General features: G+C 56.9%; 2 protein-coding genes across 11 annotated transcripts; one reads left to right on the top strand and one right to left on the bottom strand.

Moving 5' to 3' along the window:
- The first annotated feature begins 846 nt into the window (after positions 1-846).
- On the top strand, positions 847-12,178 carry RUNDC3A (RUN domain containing 3A). 9 transcript variants are annotated; one of them, XM_086357379.1, is made up of 11 exons: positions 847-2,890; positions 6,498-6,613; positions 6,958-7,091; positions 7,275-7,360; positions 8,479-8,568; positions 8,689-8,769; positions 8,959-9,124; positions 9,240-9,397; positions 10,201-10,338; positions 10,458-10,564; positions 11,589-12,178. In XM_086357379.1, the coding sequence occupies exons 1-11, from the start codon at positions 2,784-2,786 to the stop codon at positions 11,729-11,731; spliced, it is 1,326 nt and encodes a 441-aa protein (XP_086213505.1). In that variant the 5' UTR covers positions 847-2,783; the 3' UTR covers positions 11,732-12,178. The 9 variants fall into 9 exon arrangements, with proteins under 9 accessions (XP_086213505.1, XP_086213508.1, XP_086213503.1 ...); XM_086357382.1 differs by having other exon boundaries at positions 10,989-12,178; XM_086357377.1 differs by having other exon boundaries at positions 6,943-7,091.
- A 613-nt stretch (positions 12,179-12,791) lies between these two features.
- On the bottom strand, positions 12,792-17,324 carry SLC25A39 (solute carrier family 25 member 39). 2 transcript variants are annotated; one of them, XM_086357387.1, is made up of 12 exons: positions 17,234-17,324; positions 16,239-16,338; positions 16,047-16,106; positions 15,894-15,938; positions 15,517-15,650; positions 14,887-14,954; positions 14,616-14,740; positions 14,270-14,443; positions 13,851-13,960; positions 13,554-13,635; positions 13,392-13,472; positions 12,792-13,300 (listed from the first exon to the last, which is right to left on the bottom strand). In XM_086357387.1, exons 2-12 carry the CDS (start codon positions 16,321-16,323, stop codon positions 13,185-13,187), a joined length of 1,080 nt encoding a protein of 359 aa, XP_086213513.1. In that variant the 5' UTR covers positions 16,324-16,338; positions 17,234-17,324; the 3' UTR covers positions 12,792-13,184. The 2 variants fall into 2 exon arrangements, with proteins under 2 accessions (XP_086213513.1, XP_086213515.1); XM_086357389.1 differs by having other exon boundaries at positions 15,517-15,626.
- Between the last annotated feature and the right edge of the window lie 3,431 nt (positions 17,325-20,755).

The raw sequence follows: 20,755 nt of genomic DNA, 5'->3' as shown, positions 1-20,755 counted from the left end.
GGGTCAGATGTAACAGCAACTGCTGCTGCTGCTGGTAAGTCGCTTCAGTTGTGTCTGACTCTGCGCAGTCCCATAGACGGCAGCCCACCAGGCTCCCCTGTCCCTGGGATTCTCCAGGCAAGAACACTGGAGTGGGTTGCCATTTCCTTCTCCAATGCATGAAAGTGAAAAGTGAAAGTGAATTTGCTCAGTCATGTCCAACTCTTAGCAACCCCATGGACTGCAGCCCATCAGGCTCCTCCGTCCATGGGATTTGCCAGGCAAGAGTACTGGAGTGGGGTGCCATTGCCTTCTCCGTAAAAGCAACTAAATAACAACAAAAGAGAAAATGTGGCTGAACTCAGAAAGGTGTTACTATCACCCAGAGATGGATATTGTTACTGCAGAGACTTTGCAACTCCACTTTGTGGGAGTTGAGCACGGACTCCCTGTGCTCGCTAGACAACAGACCTTTGTACCAATGACAATTACATCTTTTTTTTTTTTTTTTGACAATTGCATCTTAATGGGCAAAGGCATGAAGTTGTTATTGTTCAAATATGTATAGAAAAGATGTGTGCACATGCTGAGCAGAAGGCCCCTGCTTTTTCTGTGCAGATTATTTAGTTCTTGCTTTCCCTGGTGGCTCAGACAGTAAAGAGTCTGCCTGCAATGTGGGAGACCAGGGTTGCATCCCTGGGTTGGGAAGATCAAATTCCAGTATTCTTGCCTAGAGAATTCCATGGACAGACTAAATCTTGCTAATGTGATACTGAAAGAAGCAGATTACAACTGAATTCATATGAATTCAGAAATGACTCCATTTCTTCAAAGCCTAAACACTGGCAACATTGAACTGTATTTTTTTTTTTTTAACTGATGGATGGGTAGGTGGTAAAACTATAAAGAAAAGCAAGAAAATGCTCATTGCAAAAGTCTGGATAGTGGTTATCTCTCACAGGGATGGATGAAGATGAGATCTGGGAAAAGCATTATGAGAGGTCCTGTGGGGCTGGTGATGTCCTATTTCTTGATCATTGAGGCTATGACATAGCTGTGTGCTTTGTAAATATTCTTTAAGCTGCACATATGTGATTTAGATGTTCTTTCACGCATCTGATATATCTTGCAATTGAAAAGCAAAAGAACAAACATCATGATTGCCCCTGGCAATGAATCTGGAGGAAGGAAGACGAAGGTGAGGTGAGAGGGAAAAAGCAGAGAGGAGGGGCTGAAAAGACTAAGTCTGAGCCCCCAGAAGCCAAGAATTGAGGCTGAGGTTGAGTGAACAGGAGATCTGTTCTGGAGTCAGGACCTTCTCCCCAGTCCCCAGGGAGTCAGACCAAGATTGGAAATTTCTACAGGTCTTTCATCTCTTCCTCCTCTGTTTGTGCTAATGGAGGGTCCCTGCCTTCTGGTCATTTTCAGATGTGGGTATCCATCTGGATCAATGTGGAGACACTGACCAGCCACTATCGAGCAGCGTCAACCCAGAGAGTGGGCAGAGTTGGAGAATGGACATTCCCGAGGCCAGATGGAGAAACTGGGTGAAGCTCTTGTGATCAACACAGAAAGCCTTTCTGTGGGAGCTGGGGATTTCAGTGGTTGAAAGAGAACAGGCTAAATAGAGGAATAGAGGAATGGAGCATGTGGGAGCAGTGATGTGAGAGAGCAACGGGTAGTATGGGAAGCTAGACTGTCCCTCTGTTTGTTTCCCCCACCTTCCCTAAAAGATGCAACCAGCACTGTAAATCAACTATATTTCAATTAAAAAAAAAAAACACGGAAAATGGATGCAACCAGCTTTTCTGGCCTTGAAGAGAGGGTTGATGGACCCTGCAGCAGTTCTAGCAGCCAAGGGGTTAATCCTCAAACCAGCTGCCTCTGGGGTGGTGTGAGGAGGTAGGACTCAGAAGCAGTTACTTGGCACCACTATGGGCATCAGCTCTACGGCTGGGAACCTCCACAGAGCCCAGGCCTTTAGCTGCCAGTCTACTCTCCACTCTGTCCCGAGGGGTTCCAGGCGCAGGGCTCCTACGGCTTATTCTGGATTCCCATCCCCCACCCTACAGCGGTGGACTCTGCCGGCTGGCGCAGACGAACCAAGCCCGGGGGCAGACAGATACGCAGTTTCCGACTGCTCCTTGGTCTCCAGGGTCTCTGAACGCAGACCTGGCCTGGCCTCGCTGGGAATGCCGATAGACAACGGGTGGGCGGAGGGGGCCGGGATAAAGGTGAGGAGAAATGAGAAGACATCTGAGATAGACACCACTAATCAGAGGTCAGAAACAAGGGAGTAGAGACGTCGGGACGCAGAGACGCGAGACGTGGGGTCCTAGGCTCTGAGCCTGGAGGTGGAGGGCAAGCCAGAAGCCCCCTTTCTTCCTTCCCATCGCTGCCTCTTCCTGGGACCCTCTAGGCGCTCCCTGAGGCCCCTTCCCCCTCCCCTACCCGCCCCCTCCAAATCCTGCACCCTCTGCGGATTGGTCCCCGGCCTGCCGGGGGGCGGGGCTCGAGGGCTTTGACGTCACCGGCCGAGGGGGGCGGGCAGCTAGGGGAGGGGGTGACGGGCCCCGGCTCAGCACCTCGGAGAGTTCCCTCCCCGGCCTTGTTTTGCTTCGGAATCGCCGCCGGGGGAGGGAGCCAGGGGGCCGGGCAACACGCGCAGCGGCTGAAGGATGGCCGTGGAGGGGTCGATGTGCCCCGGCGGGCAGAAGGCCCAGCGGTGATCCGGCGGTGGGGGGGCCGGGGCGCCGGGCAGGGTGAGGGGCAGCTGGCGGCGGCAGCAGTGGCCACACATCTGGATGGAAGCGAGCTTTGTCCAGACCACCATGGCTCTGGGGTTGTCCTCCAAGAAAGCGTCTTCCCGCAATGTGGCCGTGGAGCGCAGGAACCTGATCACCGTGTGCAGGTGGGCACCGCCGGCGGGCGGGGGTGGGGTGGTCAAGGAGAGGCAACGGGGCCTGCTGGATGCGAGGATGCACAGCAGACGCGAAGAAAAGGGAAGCAGCACAGGGTTGAGGAGCACGCGTCCGCTATCCTCAGACCCAGGCTTGGAGAGGGTCTGGAGGTCTGGTCCCTACCCTTCTAGGCCAGGCCAGGCCAGGCCTGTGCCCAGCCTGGGGCCTGGAGGGTGAGGGGTGTTTAATTGGCACTGCAGCTTCCTGTGAGAACCAGGAAGTGACATTGTCTGTGAGGGGGAGGGGTGGGGAGGGCTGGCTCCCTTGCTGGGGGCGGGAGCTGGGTGGGCAGAGGAGAACTGATGGGAGAGGGGAATGAACGCCCTCCAAGCATGTCCTCACTCCCACCCCTTCCAACCTGGCCTCTGTGGGGTAGGGCTTTTCTGGGAGATTTCCCAATGCTCAAATCCTGGAGCAGGGGTGGTGCCCTCCTCCATCTCTGGGCAGTTGCAGCCCATGGCAGGGTCAACCAGGCATGTAGGTGAAGTCCTGGCATCCATCCAGTGAAGACACAGCACTGCCCCTGTGGTGGGAAGGAGTGAGGGCCTGACCACAGAAGCTGGGTTCTCCCAGGTTCAAGGGGAAGAGATTGGGAGGGCCGAGCCCTTGGTTCCCAAGGGTGGGGTTGTCGCAGTGTTGGGAAGACTTGCCCGCTTTCTTGGGGCCCAGAAAGTGAACCTTCCCACTCCCCAGCCCTGCAGTGGCTCACTCTCCCTGCCCTGAAGCCAGGAATGACCAGTCCTCACCCCCTACCTGCACTCTTCTCCCCCTTGGAGCCCCCTGCCAGCTGCCTTCTCCACCTGCAATCTCTCCTCTGCCCAACGCCACCTCTGAGGGCTCAGCTGTCTTCCCTTGCCAGACCCACCTGCCTGCATACCAGTCTTGGTCCTGCTCCTTCCCCCAGGGATCAGTGCCCACCTGATGCCCTGGGTCAGTCTCCTATAACTCTCCCAGGTTCTTGGGTGCACACTCAGCTCTACTACGTCTGTCTCATACCATTATATCCCCAGTGCCTAGCATGGTGCTGTGCACACATGACCTCTGTAAAAATGCCTGGAACGTTAGAGAAGGAATGAGTGTGGCAGTGGCCCAGCCCAAATGCAGGCCTCTGCCTCCATGCTCACCTCCCAGGCCCTGCCAGTGTAAAACACAGACGGTCCTGGGTTCAGGCTCTTCTTCAGTTATTAGCTGTACCACCTTGTGGAAGTCTCCTAACCACTCTGAGCCTTGGGTGTCTCACCATCTCCATCGTAGATGTAACAGTCACACCAAGGAATGGTCATGACACGATGCATGTTGGAACCTAGTACAGTACCTGGCACATGAAAACAGCCTGTTCCGATGCCATCCTTCCTGTCCCTCTCATCTTTCTTGAGCTCCTAGGTTCTTCTTCCTTCTCTTGCCTTCCAGGACAGCTGGGACTGTTGAAAGTGTAGGGAAGAGACAAACGCCCCTGGGCCTCAGCTGTAGAAGCAGACATTCTGGGGGACTGGAAGTGGGGTTAGAGCTGGAATGTGAGGGACAGAGTTGGCAGGGGGGATTGGGAGCATGACAGAGGCTCAGAAACCCCTCCGGCCCCTGCCGCCTCATCACAGTCACGTGGTTTGCCTCCAGCTCCGGGAACAGTTCCCTTTAGCAGGCCGAGGGCTCCCCTGGGCCCTGGTTGCCCTGTCTCCATGGTAACCTGCAGCAGCCACTGCACCTCTGAGCAGGGAACACACCATGGGGCTCCTGGGGGCAATGACCAGCACCACAGCACCCCTGAGGACAGATGGCAGATGGCTGCCATGCTGAAACCAGCCACAGGCCCCCACTGAGGTCTGACCCAAATGACCAGAAGACATCACAGGAGCAGGGCTGTATAATAAAGTCCAGATAATGGCCTAAACACAGACTCCTTCTGGCTATGCCATTAATGGCCCAGTACTTTACCACCCCTGCCCCATGGCTTGCTCACTCACCTTCTCCCAGACTTTTCCCAGAATTTGAACCAAAATTTGATGAGACAGGTACTATTATTCTTGTTTACACCTGGGGAATATGGGCCTTGGAGAGACTGAGTGACGTGTCCAAGGCCACAAAGGCACCACCAGGACACAGGATTTGAGTCCATCCAGGCTGCCTCCCTTGGTACAACCCCAGCACTGACCTGACTCTTATCTCAGGCCAGACCAACTCAAAGGAAGGGAGTGAGGTCTGTGGGCTTAGTTGTGCCATTGGCCTAGAGCCTTGGAGGCCAGTGTTTGAGGGCTGGAGCACGGAGTGGAGGACAGAGTGTGGAGGAGGCAGGGGCTGCTTGGGGCCTCACTGATCCTGACATCCACCAGGAGGCCCCAGAAAGAGCAAGGGCATTGGGATCAGACATACTTGTTGACGCCTCACAAGTGGTGTAACTTTGAACAGATCAGGCAATCTCTTAGACCGTTCAGTTATCTTATCTGTAAAATCGGGGTGATGGTGATACTAAGAGGACCTTCCTCCCAAGGCTGTCGGGATAGATGAAATGACATACAGAGTATAGCGCTGGCACATTACAGGACTGGATGAGCTTAGAGAAAGAAGGATGGTTCCAAGCAGCCCCCATGTCCCTGGATACATCCCCCCTGCTGTACCACCCACAGAGGGGCCATGATGGGATGCTGGGAACCACGTCCTCATCCCTGCCCCACCCCACTGCAGCGATGGCAGGTGGAGACTGCAGGCGTAGGGACTGCAGAGGGAGCCCAGGCTCTGGGTGGATTGGAGGGAGGGTGGGGGCTGCTGGGCTCCAGTCTCTCAGCCCCATTGGCTTCCCTTGGCTTCTTTCCTCTCTGAGAGGCCAGGTGTCCAGGCCCTCAAGCCCCCTTCTAGAGATGCTGCCAGTAACCCCTCCCACCCACTGTGTGTGTCAGACCCGCACCCTGCGCCTCCCCCAGCCCAGCTCTGCACTGCCTGGTTCTGGGCAGCTGGTGTGTGGGTGGCCGAGCTAGGAAGGAAAAGGGGGAAGGGGAGCATCCGTGTGCTGGGGGTCCACCTGGCCACCCATCCATGCCCACGCTCCATGTGCTTGGTGCAACTCACATGCTCTGGCACAGGTGACCCCACCCCCACCCCAGAAGGGACTGGAGACGTTCTAGCAATGGCAGAAGGCAGCTCAGGACAGGGGCACAAAGCAGCTCCCACCTCCGAGCCAACCCCCACCCTTCTCTGACAGAGAGAATGCAACTCCAAAGGGTGGGTGATCAGGAAGAGGCTCTGGGCTGGCCCCCTGGCTCTAAGCGCCTCATCCTTCTACCTGTTGTTTCATCCCCTCTCATACCTTGTTCCTGAAGCTTCCCTTCTCTGCCTGTCACCTCTCCATCACCCACTCTGTCAATCAATCTCCCATCTGCCACCCTACTCACTCACATCACAGCCCCTCTCTGGTCACTACAGCCTCACTTGTCCCCCACCCTCTTTCCCTCTGCCTCCCTACCACATCCATGCTCCTGGTGATCTCTTCTTATCCTGCCTTTTACCCCCATTACCCTGTCTTCTCACCTGACACCCCACTGCCCCTTCTCCCTCCCTCTCACCCAGGTTCTCCGTGAAAACCCTGCTGGAGAAGTACACAACGGAGCCCATCGATGACTCATCCGAGGAGTTTGTGAATTTTGCAGCCATCTTGGAGCAGATCCTCAGCCACCGTTTCAAAGGTGGGTCCAGGTTCCTGTCCCCTATTGCTCCCAGCTACCCCCTTCTGATCTACTCTGTGGCTGTCTGAACCCCATCATTGACCCTGGTCCCAATTCTAGATCATGCACAGAAGCTCAAGCACAGAGCTGGGAAGGGGGGGCACAATACAAGGGGTACCCACAAGCCCCAGCAGTGAGCCTTGTGTGTATATGCATGTGTGGGTATGTCTGTTTGGGGTAGGCGTGATGCATGTGCATGGCTGCTTTTATTTATGCATGTGGATGCCCCATTACATGGACCCTCTCCAAACTCCCTGGTCTTGCTGAGCCCGCTCCCTGCCCTGGCTCAGCCTGTGCCCCAGCAGGTCCGGTGAGCTGGTTCAGCTCAGATGGGCAGCGAGGCTTTTGGGACTACATCCGCCTGGCCTGCAGCAAAGTGCCCAACAACTGTGTGAGCAGCATTGAGAACATGGAAAACATCAGTACTGCCCGGGCCAAGGTGAGGGGCCTGCAGCGGGCAGGAGGGCAGCTGCCCCCTCCTCTGGATACAGAGGGGCTGCTTGCTCCTTGGTCCTCGCCCCAGCCCACAGGCACTGGGGAGAAGGGCCACAGGAGGTCCAGACCCAGGGGCACACACGTGGGTCCCTCTGGGGCAGCCGGTAAAAGTGAATGTGTTTTCCAGGGCCGGGCATGGATCCGGGTGGCACTGATGGAGAAACGCATGTCGGAATACATCACCACAGCCCTGCGGGACACTCGGACCACCAGGTCAGACCCCCTCAATCAGTGTGGACCACAAGTCTCAGGGTGTACATTCATTGCCTAAACACGTTTGATCCTTAAGTTGCCACAGCAACCTTCAGTATCTGGACTACAACTACCAGCATGCACTGCTAGTTTCCCTCTCCCAGACCATCCACCCGTCAGCTGGGCCAGCCCTTCCCAGAACACACTTTCAGCACCACCATCATCTCTTCCAAGTCAAGTTCATTATCCCCCATGACCCCAGTGCTGGTCTCACACACACAGCTCTGGACAAGCCTCAACTATGTATTATTTTACTTGTTGGCCTCGTTCCATGACCTATAGCACACAGCTCTACCTGCTCTGCAAACAGCAGCAGTACTGTACTTGCTACCCATGGACTACAGAGTTCCGGTCCGTGCACTGTGGGTCTGCAGAGACATTGGGTCTGGGAGGCAGGGTCACAGGCAAGATGTGCCAAAGGGGAAAATGGGTACAGTGGGGCCATGTGCTTTGTTACCCACCACGTGGTCACACCCAACCTGATGTTTTTAGCTGCACTGTATCTCTGGTGTGTCCTCACATTTCAGGATTCACATTATTTTTAAAAATCGACTGTATGCCAGAATACTTCCCTGGTAGCTCAGATGGTAGAGAATCTGCTTACAATGCAGGAAACCTGGGTTCTATTCCCGGGTCGCGAAGATCCCCTGGAGAAGGGAATGGCAACCCACTCCAGTATTCTTGCCTGGAGAATCCCATGGACAGAGGAGCCTGGTAGGCTATAGTCCATGGGGTTGCAAAGAGTGGGACACGACTGAGAGACTAACATTTCACTATATGCCAAGCACTGTTTAGGACTTGTTTCCTGATTTTAAGGATCTGGGTGACTCTGTACTTGGTGGAGAAGGGGTAGTTCAGAGGGATGGAGGTCGAATCTCCCGGGACACGCGTTTTAATAGGTGGGAGACACAGGCGCTATCCCCAGTGGGCCCCAGCCTGAGGAGGAGACACAGTGAGGGGTGAGCAGGAAAAAAGACACCTCCTTCCTCCCGGCAAGGTTTGTGATAAACCAACAGAAGCCCTGAGGTGTGGGGCTCCTTGGGAAGACTACATTGCCGGTACCTCCCTCCTCCCCACAGACGCTTCTACGACTCAGGAGCCATCATGATGCGGGAGGAAGCCACGGTCCTCACTGGGATGCTGATCGGACTGAGCGCCATAGACTTCAGGTGGGGTCTGGGTGGCGGTGGCGGTCGCCGTGACCGTGGGATTGGGGTTGTTTCTCTGCGAAAGTCCACACTCCCATCCTCTCATACCTGCCCCCTACCCTGTGGCTGCTCTGCCTCCAGCTTCTGCCTAAAGGGCGAAGTGCTGGACGGGAAGACCCCCGTGGTCATCGACTATACGCCCTACCTAAAGTTCACTCAGAGGTGAGCAGCCCGATTGTTACGGAGGTGGGTGGGTGCGGACAGACAATCGCCCTGAGGGGTGGGGATGGCGGCCGGGAGGCAAGCGGTCTGGGCATCATGCCGCCCCCCTCCCCGCCCCCCGCCCCCGGCCCAGGAGGCTTGTCGGTGTAACTGTGTAACCTTGGCTGTGTAACTGCTTCCTCCCTCAAGCTACGACTACTTGACGGACGAGGAGGAGCGGCACAGCGCCGAGAGCAGCACGAGCGAGGACAACTCGCCCGAGCACCCGTACCTGCCGCTCGTCACCGACGAGGACAGCTGGTACAGCAAGTGGCACAAGATGGAACAGAAGTTCCGCATTGTCTACGCGCAGAAGGTGCGCGGCGCGCGGTGTGGGCGGGGCGTGAGCGGGGCGAGCCGGGCAGAAGGCGGGGCGGGCGGCCGCGGGGACCCCCTTCTTTCGCCGCCCGGGCTGAGCCGGCGCCCCGCAGGGCTACCTGGAGGAGCTGGTGCGTCTGCGCGAGTCGCAGCTGAAGGACCTGGAGGCGGAGAACCGGCGGCTGCAACTACAGCTGGAGGAGGCGGCGGCGCAGAACCAGCGGGAGAAGCGGGAGCTGGAAGGCGTGATCCTGGAGCTCCAGGAGCAGCTGTGAGTGCCGCCGTCGCGGCCCTGACCCCGGTCCCCCGCCACCCCGACCACATCGCCCCCGCTGACTCTAACATCACCTTTCCTGATACCATCCACCAACATCAGACCACTGAGCCCGATACCACCACCCTGAGAGCCCCCTCCCCGGGCAACCTAGCTTTATTCTCAACATTAAGACCCGCCCCACCCCCTCCCCCACCCCCGCCCCAAGCCGGCTCCCACTTCATCCTCAGCTACGCGACACCAGCTAGAATGGCCACTCAGCAGTACTCCTGGGATTCCGGCACTACAGGAGCCCCAATATTACTCACAAGCATCTCTAATTAATAGTATTCAACGCCCTTCAACATGATTGCATCATTCCCTCTGTTCAACACATCTGAACAGCAATGTAGGCCCACTGAGCATTATCAGGCACAGTGACCCCCAACCTCACTTCTACCCATCCTTCTAACAGTTCCTCTTTAAACGTTTTCATCACCTGAGGCCTCTCAGCCTGATCCCCTGACACCCCATTATTCTTCATGATCCCTGCCCTGCTCTGCAACCCCCTGCCCACCACCCTGACTCCACATCTCATTATTCCGCTAAACCTCAACATAAGTGCACTAATTCCTATCACCCCTGTGACCCCCCAGTACACTCCACTGACTCCCAGGATCTGCCCCACTGACTCTCAACATTCGCAATGTTTCTGCCACCCAGGTTTCAATCCTAGCCCCTCCCCGCACCTCTCTCTGAGCCCCTCTTCCCCACTTCTGCTCCCTCTTCCAGCCAGGCCTGACCCCCCCTCCCCATCCCAGGACAGGTCTGATCCCTGGTGACCACGCTCCCCTGGCCCAGGGTTCCAAGGACCTCACCACACGCCTGGTCAACCAATGGCCATCACTGGGCACACTCAGTGGGGCCGAGGGTGCCAACAACCCCAAGCTCTACCGGAGGTAAGCCCCAGCCAGACTCAGCCTGGGCTCAGTGCTGGTCCCGCCTCTCCTACAGAAGAGGGGCGCTAGGAGCTGTGGGCCTCTGTCCGCCCACTGGCTCTCTCTCTGCTTTGTCACAGACACAGTTTCATGAGCACGGAGCCCCTATCTGCTGAAGCCAGTCTAAGCTCAGACTCTCAGCGCCTGGGAGAGGGCAAGCGGGACGAGGAGCCCTGGGGCCCCATCGGTGAGCCCCCCAATCCAGCACCCAGTACCCACTCCAGAAGGGCTGAGGCCAGGCCTTGGGGCTTGTAGTCAGGCCCTAGCCATTTCCCTCATTCACTCCACCCTGCCTGGGAGCTTAGCACAGCAACTGAGAGCTTGGTTTGGGGTATCAGGCAGACCCTGGCACAAATCCCAGCCGTGACTTCTCTGGTCATGGGAGCTTGGTCATTGAGTCCACCTTGCTGAGCCCTTCTTATCTGTAAAATGGGGGTGCTGATTAGAACAGTCACCAGTGTTGGCAAATGGTGAGGGCCCCATTACATCCTCAAAGGCCCCACAAAGGCCCTACAGATCCTTCGGGAGTTCTCTAACTATTTTGCTCTTATTTCCTGCGCTCTATGAACCAGTTGCCTGACCATTGTTTCCCCCTTCTCTTTGGCTGCCAGGAAGCTCAGAAACAAATTAGTGGCTCCCTTCAAGCGAATGTCCAGGACTTCAACGCATGCATTTTGTGTTGCCCTCCCTCCTTGGCTTCACCTGGCTTTCCCACCCTAGTTTCCCTGGTGCCTGGACCGCCTGTCTTTTCTTTCTAAAATCCACACCGCACTGGATGACCCTAGAACTTCTTTGAGACGAGGCAGGCTATGGACCGTGGAACCCCGCCACACTGTGTCTGTGATTGTCCGTGTGTCTGTCTCCCCACCAGACTGTGAGCTCCGTGAGGGCAGGGACCGTGTCTCGTCCGCTCTCTGTATCCCCCGCACTTGGAACCGAACAAGTGCTCACCACGTGTTTAATAAACGGACAAAGAGACGATGAACCCTCAGGGGGAGACAGAGACAGAAAGTGACGATTCCAATACAGTGTCTGTCCCCAGCTCTGTGCATGACAGCGCCAGGTGCTGTTCCCGGGCTTCACTGCAAAAGGCCAGCACTCCAGGAATGAGGGTCTCCTGGCGGGTGACCCGAGGGCTGTCCCTTCGCTGCCTGCACCCGAGCACCGCCCACCACTCACTTGCGGAGGCCTCACCCGCCCTCTCTCCCCAGGGAAGGACCCCACGCCCTCCATGCTGGGCCTCTGCGGCTCCCTGGCCTCCATCCCCAGCTGCAAGTCCCTGGCGAGCTTCAAATCCAACGAGTGCCTGGTGAGCGACAGTCCCGAGGGCAGCCCGGCACTGAGCCCCAGCTGAGGAGCGGCGTGGGCAGCGCCAGCCCCACCTGCTGCCCTTCCTCAGAGCCTCCCCAACCCAGGCCACCCTCCAGAGAACGCTGCCACTCAGCCAGGAGTCTCTCTGGAGACACCCTTTGCTTCTAGCCCAGTTCAGCTTCTTGCCCACGGAGGCCGGAGCTGCAGAGGGAGGCCGCTGGGGCTGAGAGGCAGGGGCACCAAGGCCACGGGGAGCCCTCAGGAAGCTGCTTCTTCCGGTGACCCCGATGCCTGGTTAGCTCCCAGCTGGACTCTCCTTCGCTCATCACCCCACCCTCCTCGGGCTGGCGGCCCAGCCTCAGCAGCCCCACCTCCCATGCCTCTTTCGTCTGCCCCTGTGTATGCCCTGGAGTCACTCCTTTCTCAGCCCCCTGGCTGGGGGCGGGGGGCAGCTATGAGGGTATCAGGCAAATAAAAACCAGAGGACTGAGGGCGGCCTTGTCTGTGGAGGGGCTGGGACAGGGGGCCCGCTCCTGAGGTTGGCAGAATGTGGTGGAGTTAGTGCTGGGCCCACAACCAGGTGATGCTGGACCCGCTAAACCCTAGGAACAGACTGGTTGGAATAATTCAGGGAGCGGGTGGCTTTTGGTATGAAGTGTCTGAAATAGTAGGCCAGCCCAGGGAAACACCAAAATGTGTTAAGGGCCCCTTGGATAACTCATCTACCCCAGGCAGAGAAGATGTTGGACATCCTGGGCAGGGAGTTGGAGGTGGGGCAGAGATGGAGAAGGCAAGCCCTGGCAGGGCCCCATTTCCCACCCATTATCCCGAGCAATTCCGCTTCGGCCTACAGGTCCAGACTCTTCCGTTAGGCCAAAGCCTGGCACTGAAGCCACCTTCCTTCCTGGGTTATCACTTAAGTGTGCCCTTGGGTAAAGGTCTCACCCCCACCACTTCTCATAACATCGCAGGAGGGCTCCTCTACAGGGATGCCACCTGGTCAGCCAAAGCCAACGTCAAGGTCCCTTCCAGGCCTCTTCTGTGCAAATCGCTCACCAAGCCCTGTTTTCCCACCCACCCCAGACACCTCCTGCAATCACAAGCACTGGAAAGAAGTTTATCATCTTTAGACTCAACAAACTAACAGGGGTGGATGCAGACTACACCAGCCCAGGGTTTTGTGGCTCCTAGAGACAAGCTCACTTACAGCAAACCCACAGGGAAAGGAGGGGAGAAGTGAGCAGATTTGGTCTTGAACTTGAGGGGACAAAGTGATGATTCTCAGGGCCGGGGAATGGGGAAGAACAGGAAGCAGTTGGGGTTGGGGGGGTGCTCTGGGTGGGTGCAGAGGGGCATTCCCCTACCCCTGGGGCTGAGTGGGGAGGAAAGAGAAATGAGCCCCTCCCCTCAGTGCTGAAGGAAAAGGCACTTGGCTCAGTCTCCTCCTGCCCCACCCTGTCCGTGGAAGAGGCAGGGTCCTTGTCCCCTCACTCCTTTCAAGGGCTCAGAAGCTGTTCCCTGTTGAGCCTCTGGAAGAAGTTTTTGCCGAACTCATAAGTGCTGATCATGATGGCGCAGGAAGGGGCGGCCTTGATGATCCTCGGGAGGAAGCCTGCAGTCACGGGGGGAGGCTAGGGTCAGAGGTCGAGTCCCAGGGAGCACCAACTTCACCAGGGTGTGGACATACACACAAAGACGCCCACCTGCAAAGAGGCCCCTGGTGCCTGACTCGGCCAGGATCCTCCGTAGCAGCAGCCAAGTGGAGTCGGTGTTCAGGGGCATCACTGCAAATCCAGGCCCAGTAAGACCCCGCTGGGCACCCCCAACCCCGCCTGCCCTGCCCCACACTAGCCAGGGCTCCTCACCTCTCAGAGCCTCCACTGCTCCTAGTGCGACCTGGCGTTGAGTCTTCACCACGTCGAAGGGTAAAGTCAGGGTGGCCGCCACCTGGTGGGGTGGGGACAGGCTTGTCTCCATTCCCAGAACCCTCATCCCTTGCATCCAACCAGGGCCTCCTGGCCTTAGCTAGAATATCACTAGGGGAATGGAGTGAGCATACCCCTGGACAGGCACGCAAAGATTCTTTTCCAGAACATCTCCAACAACCCTTTGGTCACTTCAAGCACACATCAATGGCCTCACTCCCAGCATGATCAACTCACCATCCCTGAGATGCCGCCAGCGACAAAGCTGATGCCCACGGAGGTCTGGTCCTTTGGCCTGAGCCCGCTCAGCCAGCTCTTCACCAGCTCATAGTTGAACCAGTACAGAGCTTGGGGGCATGGGGGTGCACTCGTTAGAGACTGGGAGGGCAGTGGGGTAGGCGCAGACCTCCCATCTCCCACGGACCTACATCACAACTACTCCCTCCCAATTATGAAGCCTGCATGCTATGTGCCACTGGATTTCACAGGCCCTGGGCAGGAAGCGTCTCATGAAAACGTGGGGCCCACTTCACACGTGAGATGGATACTCATGGCTCAGAGAAGTTACATGACTTATAGATTAGTAGTAGCAAAACTGGGCTTTAGTTGTAGTCCTTCTAGGGCCCCTCCTCAACCCCTGCACTCCAGGTGCCTACCTGAGAAGGGCACATCCCGAAGGGCAGTGGGACCCCAGCCCAGCCAGAGTGAGCGCCAGCCACCCTGAGCCACAGCTGCTCGGACACAGGTGCCCAGCTCCCGGTATGATAGATGCTGAGCCTGCAGCTTTGTCCGCACCAGCTCTAGGGGGCTGATCACAGTCACGGTGCCCACTGCGGGGAATGGGAAGATGGGTCAGCTCACAGGTCCCAGTGGCAGCCCTCCCAGAGTCTGGGGGCCTTGAACATCCCCCCACCCCAAGGCTGGCATAGGTTGGGAGTCTGGACTGGGCTCCTGCACGGGGGGATGGTCAAAGGGAGATGGCGGGCCCAGGGCTGTGCTCACGGCGGGCCAGTGCGCCAGCCACCATGGGAGCGTAGAGGTCAGAGGTCAGGGCTCGACCACACAGGAAGGCCTTGAGTTGGTCATAGGCGGTGAAGTAGGCGGCAGTGGCTGGCACAGTCATCACCCTGGGGGTGTGTATAGGTTAGGCAAAACTCTCCAAAGCTCCCAAACCTCCCAAGGTTCCCTGGCCCCACTCAGCCAGCCAACATTGGGAGTAAGAGGTCGGAATGGGGGGATCGGGGGAGGTAAGCCGCAGAACTGGGGTGCTCACAGGGTGGCTGGGAGGCCGCTCCACAGGGTCCTGGTACCCTCATGTCGCACAATCTTCACAAAAGCATCCTGGTCATGCAGACAGCAGCCCAAAAGGAGGAAGGATGAAATGAACAAGGCTCGTGGCAGGGGTGGCCCAGGCTGGGTCCTCCCAACGCCCTTGCTTCTACCCAGGAGCCCTTCGGGCCTGCACACGTGTAACTCCCTAACTGACTCCAGACAGACTCCTACTTGGGCTTCCCAGGTAGTGCTACTGGTAAGAATACGCCTGCCAATGAGGGAGACATAAGAGACGTGGGTTCAAGCCCTGGGTTGGAAAGATAACCTGGGACAGGAAAGAGCAACCCACTCCAGTACTGGTGCCTGGAATACTCCATGGGCAGAGTAGCCTGGTGGGCTACAGTCGATGGGGTCTCAAAGAGTCAGACACAACTGAGCATGGAACAGGAGAGACTCCTAATCACCTTTCAAACCTCGTGAAGGCCCTGCCCGCTCAGGGGAGCGCTTCCCAAAATGAACTAGCCATCTCTACGTGCTTTAGGCTACCCACTGTTTTCTGGGTCTGCTGCCCTACCAATCTGTATCCCTCCGAATGCCTATAGACCCATCCAGGGGCACAGCTGCTCCTCACCATGGTACCAGTGAAGCGAGTGGGGTCCTGAAACCAGGTGGCACAGCGGGCACCATTTGGGCACAGGTAGAGGGGCTCTAGGACACCATTGCAGTACAGGAGGCACTTCCCTGTGGATCGGAGAGAGGAGGGCACTGGGGAAGGGGTGGGGGCATCAGAAAGACAGGGCCCTGGAACCTCACAGGGAGGTGGTGAGCTCCCATCCCTGGAAGGAGCCTGGGGTCCCTGGGTGGACATTCTAGTGTAGGACAGAGAGCTGGCTGATAAGATCTAGAAGTGTGTGCCAGTCCACAGCTGTGAGGCCCCCATGTGCCCTGAGAGACTGGGACACTCCCTCCCCTGAACCCTTACAGGCTCACCGTGGTGCGGGCACTCACATTTGGCGTAGGAGAGGCTCCATAGTCTGGAGGGAGGCATTAGCTCTAAAACACAAGACGGTACCTCAAGTCAGAAGTGTCCCCCACCTGCCCCCAGGCACCCCATCCCTGGGGAACCCTGTACCCCCATTGGCTCCAAAGTCAGACACTCACCACTGGCCACTGAGGGGCGCTGAGACTGCAAGCGTACCTTCACCACATCCAGGGGGGTCACTAAGGGAGAAGGGCAGGACTGGAGGCTCCTTCAGGACCCCTCCCTGAGCCCTCATCCACAGCCAAGTCACTTGTCAACGTCTGGTTGGCCCAAGCCCCCAGCTGCTCCCACCCCACCTTCCCAGGTCTTACTGAAGAGGGAGGTGACCACAGCCCCCGCGCCGGATGCCACCATTTGTTGGAGAGGGCTGATGCCCCCTGGGTCCTGGTCAGCCATCTTGTAGCTTCAGTTCTGAAAAGCAAGTGTCAACTAGAGCAAAAACCAGAGTCAGGAAGGGGAAGAAAGGAAGCAGGGGTGCCTGGGGACACTACGGGGACTCTCACCCCATTCACTCACTGAGCATGAGTTTCTCACAACCACTTTCTAAAGCAGTTATTCTCAGCTTCACTTTGCTGGGGGCGTGGGGGTGGGGAACATACTCAGAGAGGTGAGTTGACCGGGCCAAGGTCATACTGGGAATAGTCAGCAAGGAAACTGGGAGAGTCACCCATCAGTTAATGGACATTAACGGCCCACCGCCATTCCCTCTCCCTCGCCACACCGGCATACTGTGATCCAGTTCAGTGCAGGTGCCCTGGCAGGCCTGGGGACCAACGATCAAAGCGCCTGAGCCGCCCCCAACTCCAGCGCCCAGGCCCGAGATGGGTGCATGCCAGCCTCGAGTCACGCACACAGCGTGGAGAGGTGAGGCCGCGCGGCGAGGGAAAGGTAACAAATCTGAGGGCGGCGAAGGGTCCATCCCCTTTCCTGGGACTGAAGGTGAGGACTCCCAGACCTCCCCCGCACCCGTCCTCTCGAGGCCCGAAGGGCTAGGCCCCGGGTCCGAAGGGTAAAGACAAATTTCTCTGCTTTCTCTTGCGAGCGGGGGCGGTGGCGTGGGGGTGGGGGTAGGCTAGGCCGAAAGTGCTAGAAGTAGGGATAGGACGACAAGATCGCTCTTCACCCCTCAGAGACATTCTGTTCCGACTCCTCGCGCAGGGAGCGCCGGGTGGGGCCGACTAGGTCGGCCCGCGACTCCCGGCCCCCAGCCCAGGCCCGCCCGGCTCAGGCTCCCTCGGACCCCTAGGAACCCAACTCCCGCCTCTGCCTCCCGCTTGGCCCTCAGCCTTGGTCCAGTCCCGCCCACCTGGCTCTAGGCCGGTGCTCGAGCGGCGCGGTGCCCGGGGCCGGGCGGACCCATAGCGGCTCCGCCGCCGGTGCGGGCTCCGCGCGCGCTCACTCGGCACCGAGGCCGACTCGGAAAACTGCCGAGCTCGCCCCGCCCCGGGTTGGCCCTGTGAGGCCCCGCCCCCCGGGCCGACCGACCGTTTGCCCGGAGTGACGCCGTCCCGCCCACTCGCGGCCTCCTCCCAGTCCCGCGCCAGCCTGAACCCGCGCGGCTGATGCCCAGCCCCGCCCGCGCGCCAAGGTCGCGTGTCTCCATGCCGCGCTCGACCTGGCGGCAGGGCTGTACTCGACAACTTATTGTCCCAAACACCACCCCACCATTACCCCGGCAGAGCGCTGCTCCCGCAAACTTTCCAGACGAGCATAGGTAAAGCACTCCCCCGGTTTTCTTCATTCGCGGGCCAGAAGAGATTTGAATCAATTCTTCCACGATCGCGAGGGCGATCAGATAGTGATGGCAAACATCAACCCACCCGGCTCTTTTTTGAGGTTTTTACAACTTCATGACGACCGTATCAAACAGGGTCGTCCCCGTTTAACAGACAATCCACCGAGGTTGCAACGCCAAAACCACTTGGCAAACTGCGGGGTACCATGCGGGTGTGGGCGATGGAGTTAACGAGTAAGCAACTGGAGCCAGACAGGCTGGCCCGAGGAACGGCTGGCCCGGGAGCCCCTGGGAGATCTGGATTTAACCTGGGCTTCGTCCCACCTCCTTGTGACCCTAGGCAAGTTACAACGCCGCTCTGGGCCTCAGATTTCTTCTTTGTACTGAGATAGGATCGAGTAGGGGGAAAGGGGACCGACATTTCTGTGTTGGTTACTCTCACAAAACCTATTTCTACGTCTCAACACTTTTAGAAATAGATTATTATTCGCCTTCCCCATTTTACGGAAGACGAAACTGAGGGTCAAAGTTAAGAACCCGGAATTCGAAGTTGACAAATACCAAACCCCTCCCCTCAAGTTGTCTCTCTGGGGTGACGTGAATTCACGGGTTGGCGTGAATCCTGTAACGACGTCTCCGATCCTGCTTCTCAGGAGACTCAATTTTTCTCCCAGGCCAGCCCCGTTAGCCGAGACTCCACCAACTGCCTCGCCTTTAAAACTTTTCTTTCGCTTACTGATTATTTGCTCTACAGAAAAACGAACACGGGCTATGAGCCTGCGCCTTTAAGAAGGGTAGGCCGTGACTCTGACGTCACTTGCTTCTCCACCCCCTCACCCCCAGAACGGTTTCTTCCCGGCCGGGAGTAACCCAGCCAGCCTGTGCACGCCGGATTAGCACGTGGATTCCATGGGGCCAACCATGCGCTTTCCCTGAGAAAAGTCTTTGGGGCTCTCCGAGGCTAGGAAACCCGAAGTGGGGGGCGGGGAGTGACCGGTGAAGTGCTGCTGGTCTAAAGGGCCCCGAGAGAAGGCGCCATTCACATTCCCTTCTTATACCAAGTGAATTTTGAAACGACACAAAATTATTTTATCAAGTGTCAGGGAGAGAGCCCAGCCCCAGTTAAGGTCCTTTACCGCCTTAAAGACATGGCTTACAAACAGTTTCACAGCCATCAGCCAAGAGATATCTCTTCCCATTTTACAGAGGAGGAAACTGAAGTCCTTGTGTGTGGATTAGAATCCAGACTTCTCCCATGCACTCTTCCCATTTTACGGTGAGAAAATGAGGACCCTAGAGGTCAAGTTGCATCAAAATCACATGAATGCAAGAGCTTGAGTTCAAACTCCCACCTTCCTCTGTCCAGAGGACCTCCCACCGCAGCCCATTCTCGACCAGGGCTCTCTGCTCCCGGCAAAGGTTTACTCAGGCCTTAGGTCCCAAGAACTCTAAGATACAGCATGTGCAGGCCCACACCACTTACCTGCCTAAGATCAGAGTTCTGGGACTCCAGGAAGTGGTTCCAGTCTGAGCTGCCTCCTGCAGCAGCTGTGGGACATCTAGCAAATATCTAGGGGTCTTTAAGCCATTTATAAAATGAGCTGATGGGGATCAAAATACCTGCACCTCCCAGGAATTTTGTATTTTATGAGTTAATAGCTCTAAAGTACATAGAGCCCTGTCTGGCACTTGGCAAGCAGTCAGTGACTGTTACTATTACTGTTGTTGTTTAGTTGCTAAGTCCTGTCTGACTCTTTGTAACCCCATGGACTGTAGCCTGCCAGGCTCCTCTGTCCATGGGATTTCCCAGGCAAGAATACTGGAGTGGGTTGCGATGTCCTTCTCCAAGGGATCTTCCCAACACAGGAATCAATCCTGGGTCTCCTGCATTAGCAGGCGAATTCTTTACCACTGAGCCAGCTGGGGAAAGCACTGTTATTATTCATTGTCCCCTCCCCCTTGGCACAGAAATTTCTGGAAAGGGTCTTTAGAGCAACCAGGGATTCTGATCCTACTTCTGCCTCTAAATACAGACGCAGATAGTGATGACTCCTCACATGCCTTCTTCCCCAGAGCAACCAGGAATCAAACCTGGTGATCTCTGAGCCTCAGTTTCCTTCACAGTAGAAGGAGGGGCTTGCACTCCTTGCATTTCTGAGTTTCTTCTTACAAAAGGATGCCTTTGAGGTTTGTCACTACACTTCAGTTTCCTCGACTGAAAATAAAGATGAGGCCACCTGCCTGCTGATTTACAGACTCTTAGCTGAAGACAAGACTGTAAAAAGCTAAGTAAAGAGTTGACAAATAGTTCTGTGGCCCCACCCAGAGCTGAGCAGATCACAGCCCCTGCCATACCCTACAAGTAAATGCTTTGAGGCTGAGAAAACCTTGGGCACCGAAGGTCAGCACACTGGCAGTAGTGTGGGTAGCTGGGAGACGTTATCTACCACTGGAGCTGATGGAGGTGCCATCCAAGGGCAATCAGAGCAACTTCAGGGTGGAGCCACAGCTTGAGATGCTCATAACTGTGGGACCCTGGCTAGACTGGCCTGTCCTGAGAAGCAAGCCTAGAGTCCTGAGGAGGAGACGGCCACTGTCCTGGCTGACTCAGCCATGGTTCACACTGACCAGGCACCCAAAAGTCCTAGAGGCAGCATGTGGCCATCACCAGCCTCCTTGCCAGATGGGAAAAACAGATACTCCTTTCAACTGTAAAAGGGGAGAAAACAGTACCAGCGCCAGGGGTTATCTCAGGGACTGATGGGCAAGTCCTTGCCTGGCACTGGGGAAGGGATATAAACAGAAGATAGTTTATTGTGAGGCTCAGTTCTTCCAGGGCAAGCCCCAGCTTGCACCCCTAGGGCCTAGGAAGACACTTAGGGCCCTGAAGTAGGGTTCAGGTCCCTCCCATGGACTCTACCAGAACCTCTGAGTTTAGAGCCAGAACTGTTCCCACCAGAAGTGCCTTGCTGGAGGCCAGTCCCCAGGCTGCTGGATCACAGAACCAGAGAAAAGAGATCCAAATTCTGGTGGTGGTGGCTTAGCTGCTAAGTTGTGTCTGACTCTTGTGACCCCATGGACTGTAGCCTGTCT

Source organism: Bos grunniens, chromosome 19, assembly GCF_055505025.1.
Source record: "Bos grunniens cultivar Pamir isolate PY7600 chromosome 19, Bosgru_T2T1.0, whole genome shotgun sequence".
NCBI classification, from domain to species: Eukaryota; Metazoa; Chordata; class Mammalia; order Artiodactyla; family Bovidae; genus Bos; species Bos grunniens.
The sequence above is the reverse complement of the archived record's forward strand: the minus strand, read 5'-3'. Positions and strand labels throughout refer to the sequence as shown.

What these genes read in the sequence shown, in the direction of transcription:
- RUNDC3A (XM_086357377.1), top strand. Translation starts at nt 2,784, where the DNA reads ATGGAAGCGAGCTTTGTCCAGACCACCATGGCTCTGGGGTTGTCCTCC. An exon ending in TACCTAAAGTTCACTCAGAG is followed by an intron (nt 8,770 to 8,958) that starts GTGAGCAGCCCG and finishes TCCTCCCTCAAG; the next exon opens with CTACGACTACTTGACGGACG. An exon ending in GGAGCCCTGGGGCCCCATCG is followed by an intron (nt 10,565 to 11,588) that starts GTGAGCCCCCCA and finishes CTCTCTCCCCAG; the next exon opens with GGAAGGACCCCACGCCCTCC.
- SLC25A39 (XM_086357387.1), bottom strand. Translation starts at nt 16,323, where the DNA reads ATGGCTGACCAGGACCCAGGGGGCATCAGCCCTCTCCAACAAATGGTG. An exon ending in TGTGGTCACCTCCCTCTTCA is followed by an intron (nt 16,107 to 16,238) that starts GTAAGACCTGGG and finishes CTTCTCCCTTAG; the next exon opens with TGACCCCCCTGGATGTGGTG. An exon ending in CTCGCTTCACTGGTACCATG is followed by an intron (nt 14,955 to 15,516) that starts GTGAGGAGCAGC and finishes CTGCATGACCAG; the next exon opens with GATGCTTTTGTGAAGATTGT.